This window comes from Battus philenor, unplaced genomic scaffold (assembly GCF_028537555.1).
Source record: "Battus philenor isolate CCGP_79_NKW_IND1 unplaced genomic scaffold, ilBatPhil1.0.hap1 SCAF_2, whole genome shotgun sequence".
Taxonomy (NCBI): Eukaryota; Metazoa; Arthropoda; class Insecta; order Lepidoptera; family Papilionidae; genus Battus; species Battus philenor.
The window spans coordinates 367,219-385,008 of record NW_027181682.1 but is presented as its reverse complement, the minus strand read 5'-3'; the positions used below and the strand labels follow the sequence as shown (position 1 = coordinate 385,008).

At 44.8% G+C, this 17,790-nt stretch overlaps 4 protein-coding genes across 5 annotated transcripts; 2 read left to right on the top strand and 2 right to left on the bottom strand.

The window, feature by feature from the left end:
* Positions 1 to 578: 578 nt before the first annotated feature.
* On the bottom strand, positions 579 to 1,289 carry LOC137922375 (uncharacterized). Its single transcript, XM_068765359.1, has 3 exons — positions 1,148 to 1,289; positions 1,002 to 1,081; positions 579 to 932 (listed from the first exon to the last, which is right to left on the bottom strand). The coding sequence occupies exons 1-3, from the start codon at positions 1,251 to 1,253 to the stop codon at positions 612 to 614; spliced, it is 507 nt and encodes a 168-aa protein (XP_068621460.1). The 5' UTR covers positions 1,254 to 1,289; the 3' UTR covers positions 579 to 611.
* Positions 1,290 to 1,745: 456 nt separating this feature from the next.
* On the top strand, positions 1,746 to 2,105 carry LOC137922500 (uncharacterized). The gene has a single exon (XM_068765532.1). It carries the CDS (start codon positions 1,746 to 1,748, stop codon positions 2,103 to 2,105), a length of 360 nt encoding a protein of 119 aa, XP_068621633.1.
* Positions 2,106 to 4,015: 1,910 nt separating this feature from the next.
* LOC137922371 (uncharacterized) lies at positions 4,016 to 4,922 on the bottom strand. Its single transcript, XM_068765355.1, has 3 exons — positions 4,607 to 4,922; positions 4,410 to 4,489; positions 4,016 to 4,277 (listed from the first exon to the last, which is right to left on the bottom strand). Exons 1-3 carry the CDS (start codon positions 4,905 to 4,907, stop codon positions 4,041 to 4,043), a joined length of 618 nt encoding a protein of 205 aa, XP_068621456.1. The 5' UTR covers positions 4,908 to 4,922; the 3' UTR covers positions 4,016 to 4,040.
* LOC137922369 (dynein axonemal intermediate chain 2-like) lies at positions 4,305 to 9,120 on the top strand. Of its 2 annotated transcripts, none has more exons than XM_068765354.1 (8): positions 4,305 to 5,790; positions 6,457 to 6,678; positions 6,752 to 6,899; positions 6,985 to 7,725; positions 7,818 to 7,996; positions 8,328 to 8,460; positions 8,557 to 8,661; positions 8,915 to 9,120. In XM_068765354.1, exons 2-8 carry the CDS (start codon positions 6,482 to 6,484, stop codon positions 9,095 to 9,097), a joined length of 1,686 nt encoding a protein of 561 aa, XP_068621455.1. In that variant the 5' UTR covers positions 4,305 to 5,790; positions 6,457 to 6,481; the 3' UTR covers positions 9,098 to 9,120. The 2 variants fall into 2 exon arrangements, with proteins under 2 accessions (XP_068621455.1, XP_068621454.1); XM_068765353.1 differs by having other exon boundaries at positions 6,438 to 6,678.
* The last annotated feature ends 8,670 nt before the right edge of the window (positions 9,121 to 17,790 follow it).

Sequence of the window (17,790 nt, the reverse complement as noted above, 5' to 3'; positions counted from 1 at the left end):
CATTGCACTCCCGTGGACACTGTTACTCTTGGCTTCTCCGCGTAAATTGAACGCCAACACAACGTCCACGCGCTCGGTGGCGCACATACCGGCCATGAATCCCGCGCTGGAATTTTGCAACGAACCTGCTTCAGCAACGCTGCAAGTAGCGGTAAGCAATACTGCATTTTGAATATAGATCCGAATCTGTTCCCACATATACAATCGTTTCATGAATTTATTCCTTACGGTGCAGATAGCTCCTTTTACTATATTACCTTCTAACGGAAAATATCGTAGGGCATACCCTTGCACTCCTCAGACCGTTGAATCGCTATGGGTGATCTGCGTCCGGAAATAAGCATTCATCGATAAAAACTCCGGGGCTGCTTAAACTATTGGCGGAGGCGCGCAGGGCGCTTTCGTTATGGCGTTCGGACTCGGGCGGCGCCGTTGTTAACGCTTTGTTTTTCTATTGCAGCAGTACCCTGGGTTGCTTTCTTATGGATAGCTTTTAAAATTATTTAGTTTTCGAAGAGATTCAACTGACGTCAAGTTTGTTCCGAGACAGGTCAAGGTTCAATCAAAGAGACAGGAAGTAAGCTCAGCGTAATTTATTCCTGAGGATGAGGCTACTCGTCCACAGAACACGGCGCGGAGGACACGGGCGGCAGGCGGCGCCACTGCGGCAGCTGCGACCACTGCTCCTGCTGCTCAGCGACCGCCACGGGCGCGGCGGAGACGGCGGCGTCGGGTAACGCGCGGGCAGAGCGGTGCGCGTCCGCGCATCCCACGGCGACGCTGACGAAGGCGCGCCCGAGGCAGCCGCGAGGCCCGGCGCGCCGCTGCACGCCCGCGTGCCCCAGCGCCTCGTCGATACTGACAGCGGGGTAGGGCTGCGAGTCCACCACCTGCACGCGCAGCGTGCTCACGCGCCGGCACGCGCGCGTCGCCTGCGCAGCGAAAGAGGAGCGGGCTCAGTGTCGCGCGGCTGTGCTGGCGGGAGAGGACGCGGTACTCACGTTGTGCACGACGCCGGAGCACTGCCGGTCCGGGATGTAGAAGTGGTGCAGCGTCGTGTCCAGCGCGTTGTAGCCATTGCCTGTGCCGATAAATCACAATTACCTCAGCAGCAAAAGTGCTTACATATATACGAAATATTTTTTGCCTTTCAATTCCGAGACTTTGAAGATGGCCTGCCCGGTGACGGTCCCGGCGGTGGCGAGCAGGAGCGCGGCGAGCGGTGCGGTGACCGGTGCGACGAGCGAGCGCATGTCCGAGGCGGCGGCGCGGCGAGTGCTCCGGCGCGCGCTTGTCCGCGCTTATAGCCCCGCAGCGCACGCGCATTGTTCGACCGCGGAAAATTACTTACGCACGCCGAGAGAATTCTCCACGCAATCCGGACCTCGTGCACCTCGTGCACTGCACTCAGGAGAAAGGTTTCCTTTGGTTGTCTCGTGTTGCTGTCTGAGTGGCTGTGGCCCAGTTAAGAAAGAGCTTCTGGGCTCGAGGGAGCCACGCTGAGTTGGCTCGGTGAACCTATTTCAAGAACGATCAGGCGACCTCGACCAGTTCCGATGAAGATATGAAATGCAATGAACAAAGAGCTTAACGCAAGGTTGGGCATACGTACGAAGAAGATTGAAAGGTATATCCGTCCACTATGCTCGAGTTTGCAGAATATGAAAAACCCTCCGATTTGGTAAAAACTTGAGGAGTGCTGTAGTCTCTCCAAAATTGCTAAGTTCAAGTGTCAGTGCGTTTATATGAAAAGGCCATCCGACAAACTGTTCACCGCTACATTGAACGATATCTTCAAGGTCATGAACTGGAGCGGACTTGGCATCAACGGAGACGGCGATCGGTTTGCTGATGACATAGTCATAACGACTGAAGTTGTAAAAGAGCCGGGGACAGCGCTCGATCATCTCGCTAGAGTCTCCGGACAAATAGGCGTTAGATTAAACATATACAAGACGAAATTGATGTCTTATATCCATGTCGTGCCTACTCAAGTAAAAGTCGGAGGTGCTACGTTCCAAGTTGTAGACGACTTTATATACCCGGCACGGCCGCCGACATTAGTTGAAGTCATGATGTCAGCAGTTAAAGACCTGCCATCGTGATGATCTTTTCTGGAGGCCTATCCCTTGCAGTGGGCATCTATGGACTTATATGATAATGATAATGAGAGGTTCTGTAGTGCTACTCCAGCAAATATACAGGAACCCTTTCCTAGCGTAGAGGACCACCGCCGAAGAAATGAAGGGGTACATTCATTTATTAATGTTATGACGTTCGGTTACCGGGATGTTTATTTACTGACCACTTCTGTATGCAACTAGAATAATACCCGACAGCTCAATTTGACAGAAAATAAAATAAGTTTCATGCACATCTTAAATTTGTTTCGTGATTATTTACTTAGAAATGCTTTACTAATGTATCAATAAAAGGTATTCAGAAATCTCACTCAACTCTAGCTTTATGCGGTTTTCCTCGTAAATAGAAAAATTAAAAGGAGTCACGGGGATGCCCTCGCAAGGATCCGTATCTCCGCCGTATCCGTATCCGAACCAGTTGGCGCTCGGCTGCAGCCCACAAAGGAAAAAGTAAGAGCGCCTTGGAGTGAACTCTTAAGTCTCTCAATTTAACGGCAGCGCAGTCCACACAGATCTTTAGGAGGAGGAGTACTCGCTAGTGCAAGCCTCGCTGCTCTTCTCATTTAGGGTTTCCTTTATGGTTTCAGTATTTGGGGACCTCCCGTTTCTCCTGTCATGTGTGGACGAGAAGTTTCATTTCGGGTAAATAAGTTTTTCAGATTTTTGTACTTTATATTTTCATACTCTGTCCTTCCTTCACAATAACTTTCCAATCTTACTCGTGTCCTAACTTTCCTCGTTCACAAATCTTCTTCCATACTTCGCCTTTCTCTTCTCATCTAGATGATGTCAATTTTACATCACATGCTACATATTTTTAAGACTCATTTTTATGTAAAACTCTTCATTTTATGATTTTTATCAAGTTTTGTTTATTTCCTATCGTACCGACCCTTTTGATCTAGAATTGAGTCTTATTGTTATTTATTGTGCACTGCGCCGCTCTGTTACAATATTCAACGAATGTGGGCTCAAACTGCGCTCATAGTGGATGCGATGCTTGCTCCCTCTATCTTTTTGCCCACCTCTATCTCGAAATCAGAGCAGATCCGATCTAGGGTTGAAGTGGAGGGTATTCCTCCTTTACGGTTTGACTAGCAGTATCCGCAGTTCATACCCTTGTTTTAATTTGTTCAAAGAAGCAGAGGTAATAGTACTCCTCTTTGCTCCGTAACCCATTTACCCGTGCCCGAAGAAAGCTCACGCGTCGCACCATACATAGAGGGGCTGCCTCGAACCGCAAAGGGTTGCTGTCGTTTTTTAGCAGGTAGAACACCATCAATAAAATATATTAATCACCAGCTACAAAGCAGCGACCAGTGCCGAGTAGGTCCACTAGAAAAAGTCTTCCAGGAAGACATTACGCCGTTAATGAGCTGCTTCACGTGCTCGTAGTGCTCGGCGCGCGAGATTTTCTTCGGTGTGTCGGTGCATGACACAAAGGCTATACACGATGAAATACCAGAGGTGTTGCGCTGCCTCTTTTGTATAAATAATATATATAATATAAATTACTGTGAAATGCATCATCGTATAAACGTGAACAATAGGAGGAAGCTACGCGATTCTAAATAAAATGTAATTGTTCTCGTACTGCTGACGAGGTCCACGCGCACCTCGCCGACTGTACCTCGGACCGTCTTTACTAAAGACTCCGCATCGGTAAGCTGCGCGTAGCAGCAGCACGTACGTCCGGAGAGACTGGATGAACAGCGCACCCACACCTAAATGCATGGCGGTTTATCACTTGTTTGTCTTTCTTAAACTTGTTCGTTACTTTCATTTCATTCACCGCCGAAGATGTTTAGCGAAACTGCTTAGGGACTTTGAAAAAAAAAACGAAAGAATCTCTGAAGACAAGATTTATTGCGCGGCGGCAGCGCGGCGGCAGCGCGGCGCTCAGTGCGGTGGCAACGCGGAGGGCGCGTGCGCGGCGTCGGACGACGTCTCGTCGGAGCCGGCGGCGCCGCAGCCGAGCAGCACGCGCACCAGCGCCCGTCCCGGGCAAGCGCCGCCTGGCGCCGGCGCGCGCTGCACGCTGGCCGAGCGCAGCGCGTCGTCGATGTGCACCTGCACGTGCGCGTAGTCCGTCACCTCGACCTTCACCAGCTCCAGCCGCGCGCAGTGCTGCGGCAACTGCGACCGTGCAACGTGTGCTCCATATTACACGCGTATCAATATCGCAGCTTATCAACGAATGTGTAAGAGAAAACTAAATTCCCGTGCCGCTCTGGGCCGAAACGAGGCTGTGGTCCCTGCCGTACTCACATCGTACAGCACGCCCGAGCACTGCTTGTCGGGGATGTAGTACGGGCCCAGCAGCTTGTTCTCCACGCCGCACGCGGCTCCTGCAACATCACGCGGCTGATGTACGAGTGCGCCCGACACATCGATATGTTACAGCTATGCAAACCAACATACGAGTACTTATTCAATTAAATTACATCATTGAATCCTATACAAACCTTTCACGCTCTCCGTTTTGTATTGGAAGAAATTAATGGCGTCGACGGAGTCCGCCAGCATGGCCAGCGCAATCAATGCCACGACCGCAGCGGCCACTGCGCCCATATCGCCCATCCTAGTGCTCACTCTCACGCCCAGAGAATTGATCGTGCCGCAACGCCGAGACCTCTGGCGCCTGTGGGTAGCAGACTCGCGCGCGAAGTTGCCGCCGGAGCACTGGCTGCCGACGGCCCCGCGCGCGCTTATATCTCGCGCTTTGCGGCGGAAAATCGTTTGACTATTGTTTGGATTCCGCCGCATGCGGACAATGTGCCTACGATTTAAACACGTAAGGCGAGCAACGCGTCCCTCCGAGACGCGCTGTAACAATAAAACTAAGAATTTGGTCACGCGCACGAATTCCTTGATCTGTGTTAGTGGAAAAATAAGCTGCGTGTGGAAATAATGCTCCTGGAACAAATCAAACTAACATAACCATCCAAATTTAAATGTGTTCTAAAGTGTACGATAACGAATTAAGACCGGGAACTGGATTACACGCCTCCTGATATATTGCTCATTAAGGGAAATGAGCAGGTGTCCTTTTGTCGTCTGCGGTTGTTGTGTAACGCATTGGCGAGGCGATAACGTTATGTCTTAGCAGGGTGCCCCTACTACTTCGTTCCTCGTGACAGGGAGAAAGAAAAGGAGTGTTCGGGTCCAAAAATTTAATAATGACCGCAAACACCACCTTAATTACTAACGTGAAGTCAAGCGCCATCGATCTTGTGGTATTATTTTTAATTTAATCTATCAGGAAACACGTACGGAACCTGAACATTCAAACATCATTGAAGGAAAGGCAATCTGATCGGACAGAAGTTACGAAACAACTCGTGGAATCCGACCCGGAACGACACTGAACCTTTTGGAAGCGGCAAAAACATTTAAGCCCTTCAGACGCACACGTACAGTTACATGAACTGTTGGGTGGTTCCTTATATGAAACAATAAAAATTAAACATGTTATTAATAAATATAACAAAGGTTTAACAAATAAGTGATTCGAAAGGTTGAGATGAAACTTTAGCCTTTGTTAAGTTTGGCGTGAATTTACTTACACCTTCCAGTTCTTTGCAAATTTATTAATAAATTGTTTAAGGACCTTTCCGTGCCAGTCTAGTAGAGTCTGCGTTACGGCAAGGTATGTACTCGCACACGTACACATACACTAACAATCCATTTTATACATACCATGTGTAGATGTTTAGTGTAGAAGATTTGCATTCGAATATTTCTTTCTGCCCGCTGAAGAGATTTTAGAATATATAACTTACTAGCTGACCCGGCCACGCGTTGCTGTGAAAATTTAAAAAGTGGAAATAATTGAATTATACGGTATTTCGTTCACTACAAAATAAATTTAATTAATTTTATAGCGTCAACAACACGTGGTAATTATGCTGTTAAAATGTAGCTTATATGACACGTTCGTAGATTTACCATAGCAGCGCCATCTATTGATTACTTACTCAACCCAGTCGAAAGGTATCGACATCTGTTAGAATCATTTGGAGTTAACAGATAATTGTGACTGTCAAATAATAACAGACAATAATTAGCAATAAAATAAAATTGCGACTATAATTTGAGATTTAAACTATCCTATCTCTCAAGTTAGATCGAACTGCACATGGTGTGCGAATTTTATTATAATCGGTTAAGTGGTTTAGAAGTCCATTGAATATAAACATTGTGACACGAGATTTATATATATTAAGATTTATAACAAATAAAACCTTTTCGGTCGCCTCGTCTTTTTCGTCGACGCCGAATATTTTGGCTTGACAGGCGCGTGGGCGTCACTCAGACTCGACAGACTCGACGCGCGCGACATGGACATCGTGTACCAGTACAACAAGCGGCGATGCGACTTCGGCCGGCAGCCGCTGTTCTGCGAGCAGGGCCCGCACCTGTGCGACAGCATCGCGCCCGACATGGCCGAGCGCAAGCGCTACATCTTGCGCAACCCCGTGCACCAGTTCACGCAGAACACGCTGCCCGTCTCCGAACACCACGTCAACACCATCAGGTGCGCCGCTAGACCTCCCCCCGCCTACCTCGCGCTCCCCGCGTTCGTTTCAACGCGCCGTTCGATGCCGCAGGGCCGAGTACACCAACTCCGGTGCCAACCACGCGGAGGGCGGCTGGCCCAAGGACGTGAACGTCACGGACCCCGAGGCCACGCAGCGCTATCGCCGCAAGATCGAGAAGGACGACAACTACATACACTGCGTGATGTCGCTGTCGGGGGTGAGTCGTGCAGTACGAGCTCCCCCTTCCTCCTGCATCCCTCACCCCCGTAGCTACACGGGCGCGTGCACATGGCATGACGCAGGGCATGGAGCACTACGTGCTGCAGAACAACGCGATCGACATGTACCGGTCGTACTACGCGGAGATGCCGCCGCTGCCGCCGCCCGAGCGCAGCAGCGTGCGCGTGGTCAACGTGTGCCGCGAGCCCGCGCGCCCGCCGCGCCGCGTACGCCAGCTGTGCTGGCACCCGGACGCGGGCGCGCAGCTGGCCGCCAGCTACACCTACGTGGACTGGGACCGGCGGCCGCTCGCCGCCACGCACTCGCTGGTGTGGGACACGCAGCGCCCGCAGGAGCCGCTGCTGGTGTTGGACGCGGGCCGCGACGCAATCATGGACCTGGCGTACGGGCACCGCCCGCCGCACGCGCTGGTCGGCGGGCTGCTGAGCGGACGCGTGGGCGTGTGGGACCCGCGGCACGGCGGCAAGCCCGTGGCGCTGTGCGCGCCGCACATCGCGCACCGCGACCTTACACGCCGCGTGCTCTTCATTCACTCCAAGTCAGGTCAGGAGTTCTTCTCGAGCGGCCCCGACGGCGTCTGTAAATGGTGGGACCTGCGCAACCTCGACGAGGTGACGGACGAGCTCATCATCGACCTGGTCAAGTCGAGCTCGGAGCCGCAGAACATGGCCACAGCCAACGGCGTCAGCGCGCTCGAGTACGAGCCCACCATCCCGACGCGCTTCATGGTGGGCACGGAGAACGGACTCATTATCGCAGGAAATCGTAAAGGGAAAACCGCATATGAAAAGTTGCCCGCCAAGGTGCTCCAGTATTTTTGTTTGTTGCATGTCTGTTTGCTGGCCGGCTTGGCCAGACGTGACGTTGTGACGTGAGCGCTGTTTCCGCGTCGCAGTACGAGGCGAACGTGGGGCCGATCTGGTCGCTGGAACGCAACCCCGGCTTCCTCAAGAACTTCCTGTCGGTGGGCGACTGGACAGCGCGCGTGTGGAGCGAGGACTGCCGCGAGTCCCCCATCCTGTGGACGCCGGCCACGCGCCATCGCTTCAGCGCTGGCGCCTGGAGTCCCACGCGGTATGCCCTCTTGCCTTTGCCATAAGAGTATGATGAAGGACGTGCAATTTCATTAGGCAGCTCCGTTCATTAACATAGAGGATGTATAAAAGCGTTACTTAAAACTAGACAGCCAGTTCCCGACGTTATTTTAAGACTAGTTTTTTTAAATATTATGTCGCATAAATTTGAACAAAATTTAATTTGCATCGCGTCCACGCGCGTTATTGCTGCAGTCCGGCTGTCGGCCCTCAGGCGCACCGGGACTTCTCTAAATAGAGTTCCGTGCGCAAAGAAGCGTCGTCACGCAAACACGTTTGTTCATTGATCCGGGGCGGCGCGCTGTACGCAGGTTGTCGCTGATGCTGCTGACGCAGTACAACGGCGTGATGACGGTGTGGGACCTGCTGCGGCGGCAGCACGAGCCCGTGCTCAGCGCGCAGATCTGCACGGAGCCGCTGCTCAGTCTGCGCATGCACGAGACGGTTCGCCGTACAAATTTAACGATATTTAGAATTTCCGTTCAAGTTGCTTGAACTTCTTAATATTTGGAGAAGTTAAAAATTCACTTTGCACTGTAGGGCACGATGGCCGCCTGCGGGAGCCAGCAGGGCAACATTTATCTGGTGGAGCTCTCGCAGAACCTCGCACAGACGGACAAAAACGACAAGGGCCTGCTCACAGCGGTGAGTGCACGCGACGCCCGCGCGCTATCTGTTGTCTAATCATTATTTGGGTCAGAATCAGTCACATCTGTTGTGAATGAAATTCTGATCTATTCAAAGGTTGCCCCGGATTGTTGCATTCACGAAACTCAACGATAATAATAAGACTACATTTCGCCTTGAGACCGTCGCAGACTACACTTTTACTTACGAGGGGATGTCATGGTTCTCGCGCTAATGGGCGGCGCGGTGATCAGTGCGCCGGTGTCTGCAGATGCTGGAGCGCGAGAGCAAGCGCGAGCGCATCTTGGAGTCGCGGCTGCGCGAGCTGCGCCTCAAGCAGCGCCAGCCCGAGCGCGGCGCCTCCGCGCTGGCGCTGGCCGCGCCCCCCGCGGACCTGGGCGCGGTCACGCAGCAGTACAACCAGACCGTGCGCCGCGAGCTGGCCAACATGTGAGCGCCGCCTCTGCCGTCTGCACCGACGAGGCTTACGTTAGCGATCCGTTACAATGTTATTTGTTTTATGGTAAAGGTCTTGTGTCTTTGTTAATGTGGTTCATTAAATAATTGCCATAATTAAATGTTTTTTAACATTTATAATGTTCATTCACCCGACTGTGTACAGCGCCGAGGCAGTGTGCGGCGGCGCAACGCTGCGCGGCCTCGTCCGTTCGATCGGTGCGGTCGGTCACGCTCGCTTGAAAACTTTGCTTTTACCTTCTTTATGTTCCATTGACAGCACCGGTTCCTGCTGTGGGCGGTAAGGTGAAATGAAACAGATATTTCAAAAAAAGAATAATTCAATTAAAAGGGTAGCGGCAGAAGGCCTGGTCTGATTTTACACCGCGCGATCTCCCGGGACCCGAAAGCAGTTGATGTGATTGTTTACTGTCAGATCGGAGTTACATAATTTAAAGCATTCTGAAACAAAAGAGTCAGTTGTCAGGTCAAGGGCGCGATAACAACCGAAATGCCTGTCTCCTGCCTGCCGGAGTGGGCCGGAGTGCCGTCGCAGAGGAGCAGGAGGAGCCGGTGGCGGGCGGCCTGCTGGAGCTGCCGGCGCCGGCGGGCACGCACGCCCTCCGGCGAGACGTGGCTGACCCTGAAAAAAATATTCAGAAAAAAATATCGAGCTGCCGAAAAAACACGACGACCACAGAAGGTTCGAAAACGCAAACAATTCAGTGCCCACCCCCATGCCCATCATCCGCTGAGAAAAAAGTCGTTAGCGCATCACCTGGCAGGTCCAAACCCGCCCTTTGCGAACAGAAGCAGGGCGGGCGTGTCCCGCCCCCGAGCGCTGCCGCCGGCAGGGGTTCCCTGCCAAATACCGTGATAGTCGTTTGACTGCAAGACCGGAGTCCCTGCGCGCGTCACCACCGCGAGCGTGTCACCGCTATAAATAAATATTTTGACCGCAGCGTCTCATTTATTACTAGAAGCTCTGAACGACTTCGTTCGATCGACAAAATATTACATTTATAGCATTAGTAAATTCTCATAAATTCCCTAGTCATACGGCATAGAGGAACTGTACTAGCGTAATAAAGAGTTGTCTTCAATACTTTAATTGTAACCTCGATAACTCGAGCTAAGACAGCGCAAACACCAGCGAGCGGAACCAAAAGTTTTCTATCGGATTTCCGCTTTTGTTTCTTCGGAAAAGTTGTTCACTTTCATGAGTCACATTTTTTCCATTTTATTATGGCAAAATCATTTATTAATCTTAGCCTAGCCTAGCAAAATTCTTAACCCTTCTTTGCATGGTGATGGAAATTTCCATCATAACATTTAGTCAACAAAAAAAGATACTCAAAACCCTTGTAACGTAAATTTGTTGTTGCTCGCAACTTTTTAAGCGACTATTGCGTACAACAAAACGCGGTTGGCGAAAAATAGCAAAGGTCACTGTGAATTACCAGACCTAGAACTTGTTATTCTGCTGTTTGTTGATACTGGAAGAAAGGAGCGAGATTTTAAATTGTTTTATGGAAATAAACGGAGATATAAAATACAATAAAAAATGAAAATGAGTGGAAAAAAGGTTTGTTTTCATGTTTTTGATATTTTATGTACAATTTATATCAAAACACTATAAATGAATTTCTCAAAACGTTGTGATAGAAATTTACATCACTATGCAGTAACTTCACTTGTAATGTATGGAATTTTTTTTTGTAAATGTTTATTTTATGTTGTTTTTTGGGGAAACTTGAATGAAAGAGATATTGCAAATTATCTTTGTAAGTTATAAGGCGGTTTGCTCTCAGAAGATGGCCTTAATGACCAAGATTCCGATGATGAAAACCACGATGCTGATGAAATTATAAGTGTTGCAGGAGGAGAATGATGACGATGTGGATGAAACTGCTGACGTTGAACCTCCTCTTGTAAAACCAGACGATCAAGAACCTTCTCACACATCAAATTCATCTAATTTGCAGTCTTCATCCAGTTTTCCATTTGACAAAAGAAACTTGATTTGGAAAAAAAGGAATCTGGTGTGTGACACAGATAAAATTACTTTCTTGGGGAGTTCTGCTGCTTCATGTGGTCTATCACACCTAGAAACTCCATATCAATGTTTTAACCATTTTATCACTGAAGATTTTATCAAAACATTACTAAAGGAGACAAATTTATATAAAAAACAGAGTAATCCCAGTTCATCTATATCATTTACAGAATATGATTTGTATAAGTTCTTTGGTATATTATTATACATGCCAGTAATCAAATTTCCTAGCACAAGATCATACTGGTATACAAACTGATATTACTTGTCCGTTTATTGTCCAAGAATACAATAAACATATGGGAGGAGTAGATCTCATGGATAGCTTTTTGGGCAGAAATCATATAAAAATGAGGTCTAAAAGTGGTATTTGCGTATTTTTTTCATCTATTTGATCTTGCTATTATAAACTCTTGGATTGTTTATAAAAAAATGCTCTAGAAAGTGATGAACCTAAAAAGAGTCTGCTTACAATGGGCCAATTCAGAAAAAAATTGTCCTTTGTGCTATGCAACAAAGGAACCACCAAAGCAGCTAAAAGAGGGCGTCCTGGTACCAGTGTACTAGAAGAAGAATTACAATCAAAAAAAGAAAAGGTTCTCCAGCTCCACCACCTCCAAAAGACATAAGAAAAGATGGTGCTGAACATTGACCAAAAGTAGGTGGGTCACCCCGGTGCAAATTTCCCAAATGTAAAGGCTATTCTTACAATTTCGTGTAATAAATGTGGCGTCAATTGGTGCTTAAATAAAATAGTTATTGTTTTTTTAAATTATCACTAAGAATAAAGAAGACTAAGTAAACAACTTTTTTTATTTATTTAGTACCGGGCTAAATATGTGAAACTGCATGATGATGTAAATTTCCATCATATTGTTTTTTACATAATACATATTTTTATTCACACAAGAATTTTTTTTATATTTTTCCTTTAATTTAGAGCATTAATTACATCACCCTGATTTATTTTAAAAAAATAGTAAAAATCATGCAAAGAAGGGTTAAATCTTATATTATCAACAGTCTACAGTTTAACCAAACTTTGCTTTTGTATTTACTTACAGTACGCCGTACCTTTCCGCCTTTCTTTTAACCCGAAGTTGCATTTCAAATATTAACGCTTAAAACACAAAAAATATTAAACTTTCATAATAAACAAAATAATTGTTGGTTGAATCAATTATTTTTAAAAAGCATACCTACTCATTCGCGCAGTTCCATTATTCCATATTTCTATAATTCACTAGCTTACTGCCCGCGGCATCGCCCGCGCTGAACCTCAAAAATAACAGTATTTCTACTATAATTCTTTGTTCAAAAAATTCCTTGTTGAAACTATTTTGAATAAATTAATTTTGGATTTTTTATATGAGGGATGTTATTATACTTATAAACTTTTCTCTTGAATTACTCTTTTTACTAAATCTGCATCAAAATCCGTTGCGTTGTTTTAAAGATCTAAGCATACATAAGGACAGACGGCGGAAAGCGATTTTGGTTTTTATGCTAAACAGTGATTCAGAGACAAGCTTTTTTAAAAATAAGCAATTCAACGTATACTATTTATATAACACTCACCTAACCTATTTATATCACAGAGAACAATTAATACTGGCGTAAGGCAGATAGCTATTAATACTGGCTATACTGGTTAGCTGGTTATATCAATACGAAAGTTCAATATTTTGATGATAACGCCATCTGTTGTGTTACATACAAAACTAGCAATAAAAGACAACTACCACCTTGAGTTAGTTGCTCTCGCTAGTGCTGGCGCTGTTTCTGTTCGAGTCAGCTAGGTTCCAATTAAAGTGAGGAATATAACCTTCTAGTATAGTTACTCTATGCTCGGAGTAATAACATATATTATTTATGTGAGACATTAGGCCATAACACGGAGCGTAATGGAAATGAGATGGAGCATGATGTTATGGAGTGAATACGTACGTGACGTATTTTTTCATAGAAAATGGCTTAAAAGCTTGGTAAAGATGTTTAACACTTGTAATAATACTAAGGAATTTTATATTTTTAAAATGAATGAATTTTAAAATGAAATGAAGGCCACTGAAACGTGAGCCATCTAATCAAATTTACGGACTCTTCAGATCTAGATCGCAAATTCGTGAAATCTCGCTGGCACATGGCTCGTGGGATTGCGGCCATTTCTTCGTGAATGTTGTTTTTGCGATGGACGGCGATAGATGGTACTGACTAAGTTTACTGAGTTTTTTGAACACCATATGATGATGTCAACGAAATTTATAATAGCAGTACGCACGAGAACGATCGTGAAGCAGACAGTCACATCAAATAAAGGAGGTCAAACCTTGGCTATACAGCTAAAACAACAAACCTAGTCGTAGACGATTATGACTTTATTTTCATCAAATTAGAAGTAAGTCATGACGACTAATAATACCTACCGCCTTCATGAAAAGCTTGAGCCACTAGGCGGCGACACCGTTGCGAACCTACGGCGTAAAGCAGGGATAAGCAACACGTGGGCCGCGGGTGGCTTGCGGCCCTTTAAACATAGTTATGCGGCCCGCCTAGCATTTGGAAAATTGATTTTTTGTGTCGACTTTCTCTCAACAATATATTGTTATAGAATTTATTATATACTCATACAGCGATTTATCCAAACATGTAATATGAGCCCGATGCTTCTACGCGGCATTTTGTATTGATTCTTTATATGAAAACTTTACTTTTTTTAATTTTACATTTTAATATAATGTTTATTGTAAATATATCGTTCTGTACCATCACCTTAAGGAAGCCTGGTAACGATAGGTCATTCCCCAGAGTGTCGCTGAGTTCTCGGCGCAGCTCTTACCAAGCTGTACACTCCTCAAGCGTGTGCTGCGCCGTATCCTCTTTGCTACTACAATGGTGGTAATTGATGCCGTTAAGCGCGTTCAGGCCTATTCGAGGCAATTGCAGGAGGCGGAGTATTGATAGTCGTATCACTCGATGTTGCCAATGCTTTCAATTGCCATCCTTGGCATGTACTAAGGAAGCATTAAAATCCCACCGAGTACCTACTTCCCTTGACAAAATTATTGAAGATTACCTCTCTGATAGCTTTATCACGTACATATAGACGGAATAGAATGTCATGTGGTGCCCACCGAGGTTCTGTTCTGGGTCCTCTCCTGTGGAACATAGGCTATGACGGGGATCTGAAATGTAATGTTCCATTGGGGACAAACATAGTCTGCTATGCAGACGACACCTTAGTCTGTGACTACGGGGAATCAACTGCAAGGAAGCTGCTCGTCTTGCATAATTTAGGCCTACGACAACAATATGCTAAATTAAAGCTAAGCTTGTCTGGATATGAAATATGTAAGTAATATCAATGTCGCGTGAGCGCTTTAGAATTAATTACGTAATTATTATTTTTTATCTGGGTGTTGCAAACAGGAGGTCATATCGTTCTTAATTTAGTCGCAAAAGTAACTATTTAGAATGTATGATATTTGTCTTCGTATTTGATGCAAGTAGTTCGAAAGATATTTTGTTACACATCTGAAATGATATCATTTTTATTATATAGTCGCGCAGAAATGCGAAGGGGCCTTTGAAAAATTTAACAAAGAGTCACAAGTAATCCTTTACGGAGCCACATACGGTTTGCGACTCGCATTTGGCCGCCCCTGCTACAGGATTTCCACCGTAAACGTCTGTATTTTAATAGCCAATTAAACTAAAAGGTACCAATTATGTAATTTCTTTGCAGATCTACAAGGTATTAGAATATAATATGTATCGACGCAATGGCACCCAAACGTCAGTGTTTAATTTATAAAAAATAATAAATTTTAAACTACATTGCAGTTGTTTACGATAGTTAAAACCTTTATTAATATAAAATTGAGTTATCGTGTAAACAAGTGCAATTTTTCTCGTGGGCGGTCACTGTTGCCTACGTGGCCACTGTTCTCGTACATTGAACGTACGAAAACTATTTTTTAACCAGGTACCAATAGTATATAGTTGCAGCTCAGCGATTTGTTTACTACCGTTCCAATTCTCCCTGTTGTAAATCAAAGTAGTATCATCAGCGAAGTAACGGAGAGAGTCAACGATAAAATTCATCTATATATATATATGTGTGTGTAAATTTACGGCTTTTCGTTTAGTTAAGAAATTTTCTGAAACGTTAAGATCAGTTACTTATATGCCAAATTTATCAATTTTTTACACAAGTTTAGAGAGGGTGCAGTGTCAAACGCTTAGGTTAAATCAAAAGATGTCACCTACTGCACTAAACACCACTAACACATTATTTGACTTACCGCATCCTCTGTGTTTCTCTTTCACTTAAACCCGTTATGGTTTTCTGAAAGAATAATATGTTTTACTATTCAATCAAACGGGTATATAATGTCTTGACAGTCAAATTAGAACTATAATTAGTCAAAAGTTAAAACACGATGTCGAACACTATCATTGTTAAGGGGTCTAATAAAAGGCTTTTTAAAAAGAGATTGATGATTTCTTTTGTTGAAATATAGGTCTATTATAATCGACATTGTTAAGTATTTTTTGTAATTCTGATGTTATGAAAAAAAGAATTATAATTTTATTAATATATTATCAGTAATATTATAAATTAGGACTCACCAAAGAGTTCACATATAAATATGTATATTCATGGTATTTTCAAAATATAATTTTACATAATTTAAACTATTATTAAAACTAGATAGTGTCGCTGACTATGCCAGGCTGTCGCCAGCTGCATTTGCAAGATATTCGCTAAGCTCCTTAATACTTAAACGCAAAATGTGACTATTACGACGAAATCGTGAAAAGCTAAATGCAGTGTTTGCGTACACTCAGTTTCATTTTTATCTTAATCGTGGATGTATACTAAATATTGCCTTTCGAATAAAACAGAAAATTGTAAATTATCGATGATTAACGTCAACGTCGTTTTCTTTGAGAGCACACCCCACGTGTCACACTTTGTCCACTAAATATCAAAGTGCCTCTGTCAAATACGGTCGCAGGCGCGACAGTTTTTATTTTATTATCGTTATCTTTAGTATATCATCCCTAAACGGGAAATTAATGAAAGACCCTTGTACCTGTGCCAGGGAGCAAATCCTTGGCTTGTATCTACACACCAATACACGTGTGTTATTTTCAACGCTACGATTCAGTAGACAAAGACGGCATCGTAGGGGAGGTGAACAAAATCACAATAAAATATTATAAGAAGTGCTTGGAGGATTATATTAAACGTTGGTACATTTGATGCGGGTTACTGTGAAGGGGAGAGAATGAATGCTCGTGTACAAACATAAAAACACGCTTAAATTCGCTGTAAGTTTGGAATAGATTATTCTAACTTGTAACGTTGCATGTTAGCGTCCCATACGTCTAAATTAAAATTTTAATGAAAAAATATAAACGCAAGAAATGTCACATAAATTGTAATACAGTAAAAAATATTTGAACACTTGGAGGGGCACGAAATATCTCAAGTGGCGTGGGTGCGCGCTACCGGCTCAGCGGACCTTTGTCTTTATAACAAACATTCCAATGCGCCCGCGCGCCAGCCGCAGCAGTTTGGATCCTGTGTGCGGGAGAAGGACCTGACCTCGGTCGCCTTCACTAGCTTTGTGGCGTCTCACGCACCGACGCACACTCTTTTTGTCGGTTGCGTTCACCAGCTACGTGACGTCTCACGCGCCGGGGCCAATTCGAATTTACGTCATAAATTCTCAAATCGGCTCTTTCGCTATCTTTATATCGCATTGCACCCCAATGGGATAAATTTTGAACATATATAATAAAAAACGTTAACATTAAGTAGCGTTTAGCCACAAGTTAGAGCTCAACATATTTTCTGTGTTCATAGTTCCTTATTATTTTTCAATTTGTTGATCTTTGGACTGTAAACTGTCAAACTGTCCAGTCGTGTTGCATTACTCCTCAATATAAAACATGTAAAAATATTTTGATTAACTTATTCTCGTGTAAAACGAACGTTCGCAGTTTCTAAGACGAGATAAGTGTCCTACAAAGTGTTCCTGTGTGAACTTGTGGGGTCTTTGATGAATCGCTACTACTCACTACTAAACCAACAAAACTATTGTGATAGACTTGTCTTAGTAATATGGTGAACTTTTACAACTTCTTCATGACAATAAGCTTTCTATAAATTGTATGCGAACTAACATGTGGGTTTTTTTTCTCGTTGGAAATAATTACAAACCAATTATTTTCTTTTATGCAAATCTTATCATTGTTGATAGTTTTATTCATGCACCTGTAATTATTTTATAGCAAAGACTATATTATAGCAAAGACTTGGATTGTTGTAAATGCAAAAAAGCCTTATCAGAGAGAAATGTTAGTAAATGTTCTGCATGTAGCATGTATATGCACTATTCATGTGCGGATCTTTCCGAATTAGACTTTAAGCAAATCCTTCCCATGAACAGGATAAAATGGAAGTGTCCCACATGTAAAGCCAAGAAGCTTACTAATACAACGCCACCATATACAGGGGCACCATCGCCCAAACTCAAGGATTGTGCAGCATCCATGTTGAGCATCGACACGCAAACCTTAACGGGATATATGAATGCCAAGCTTAATAACCTGCGGCAGCGGTG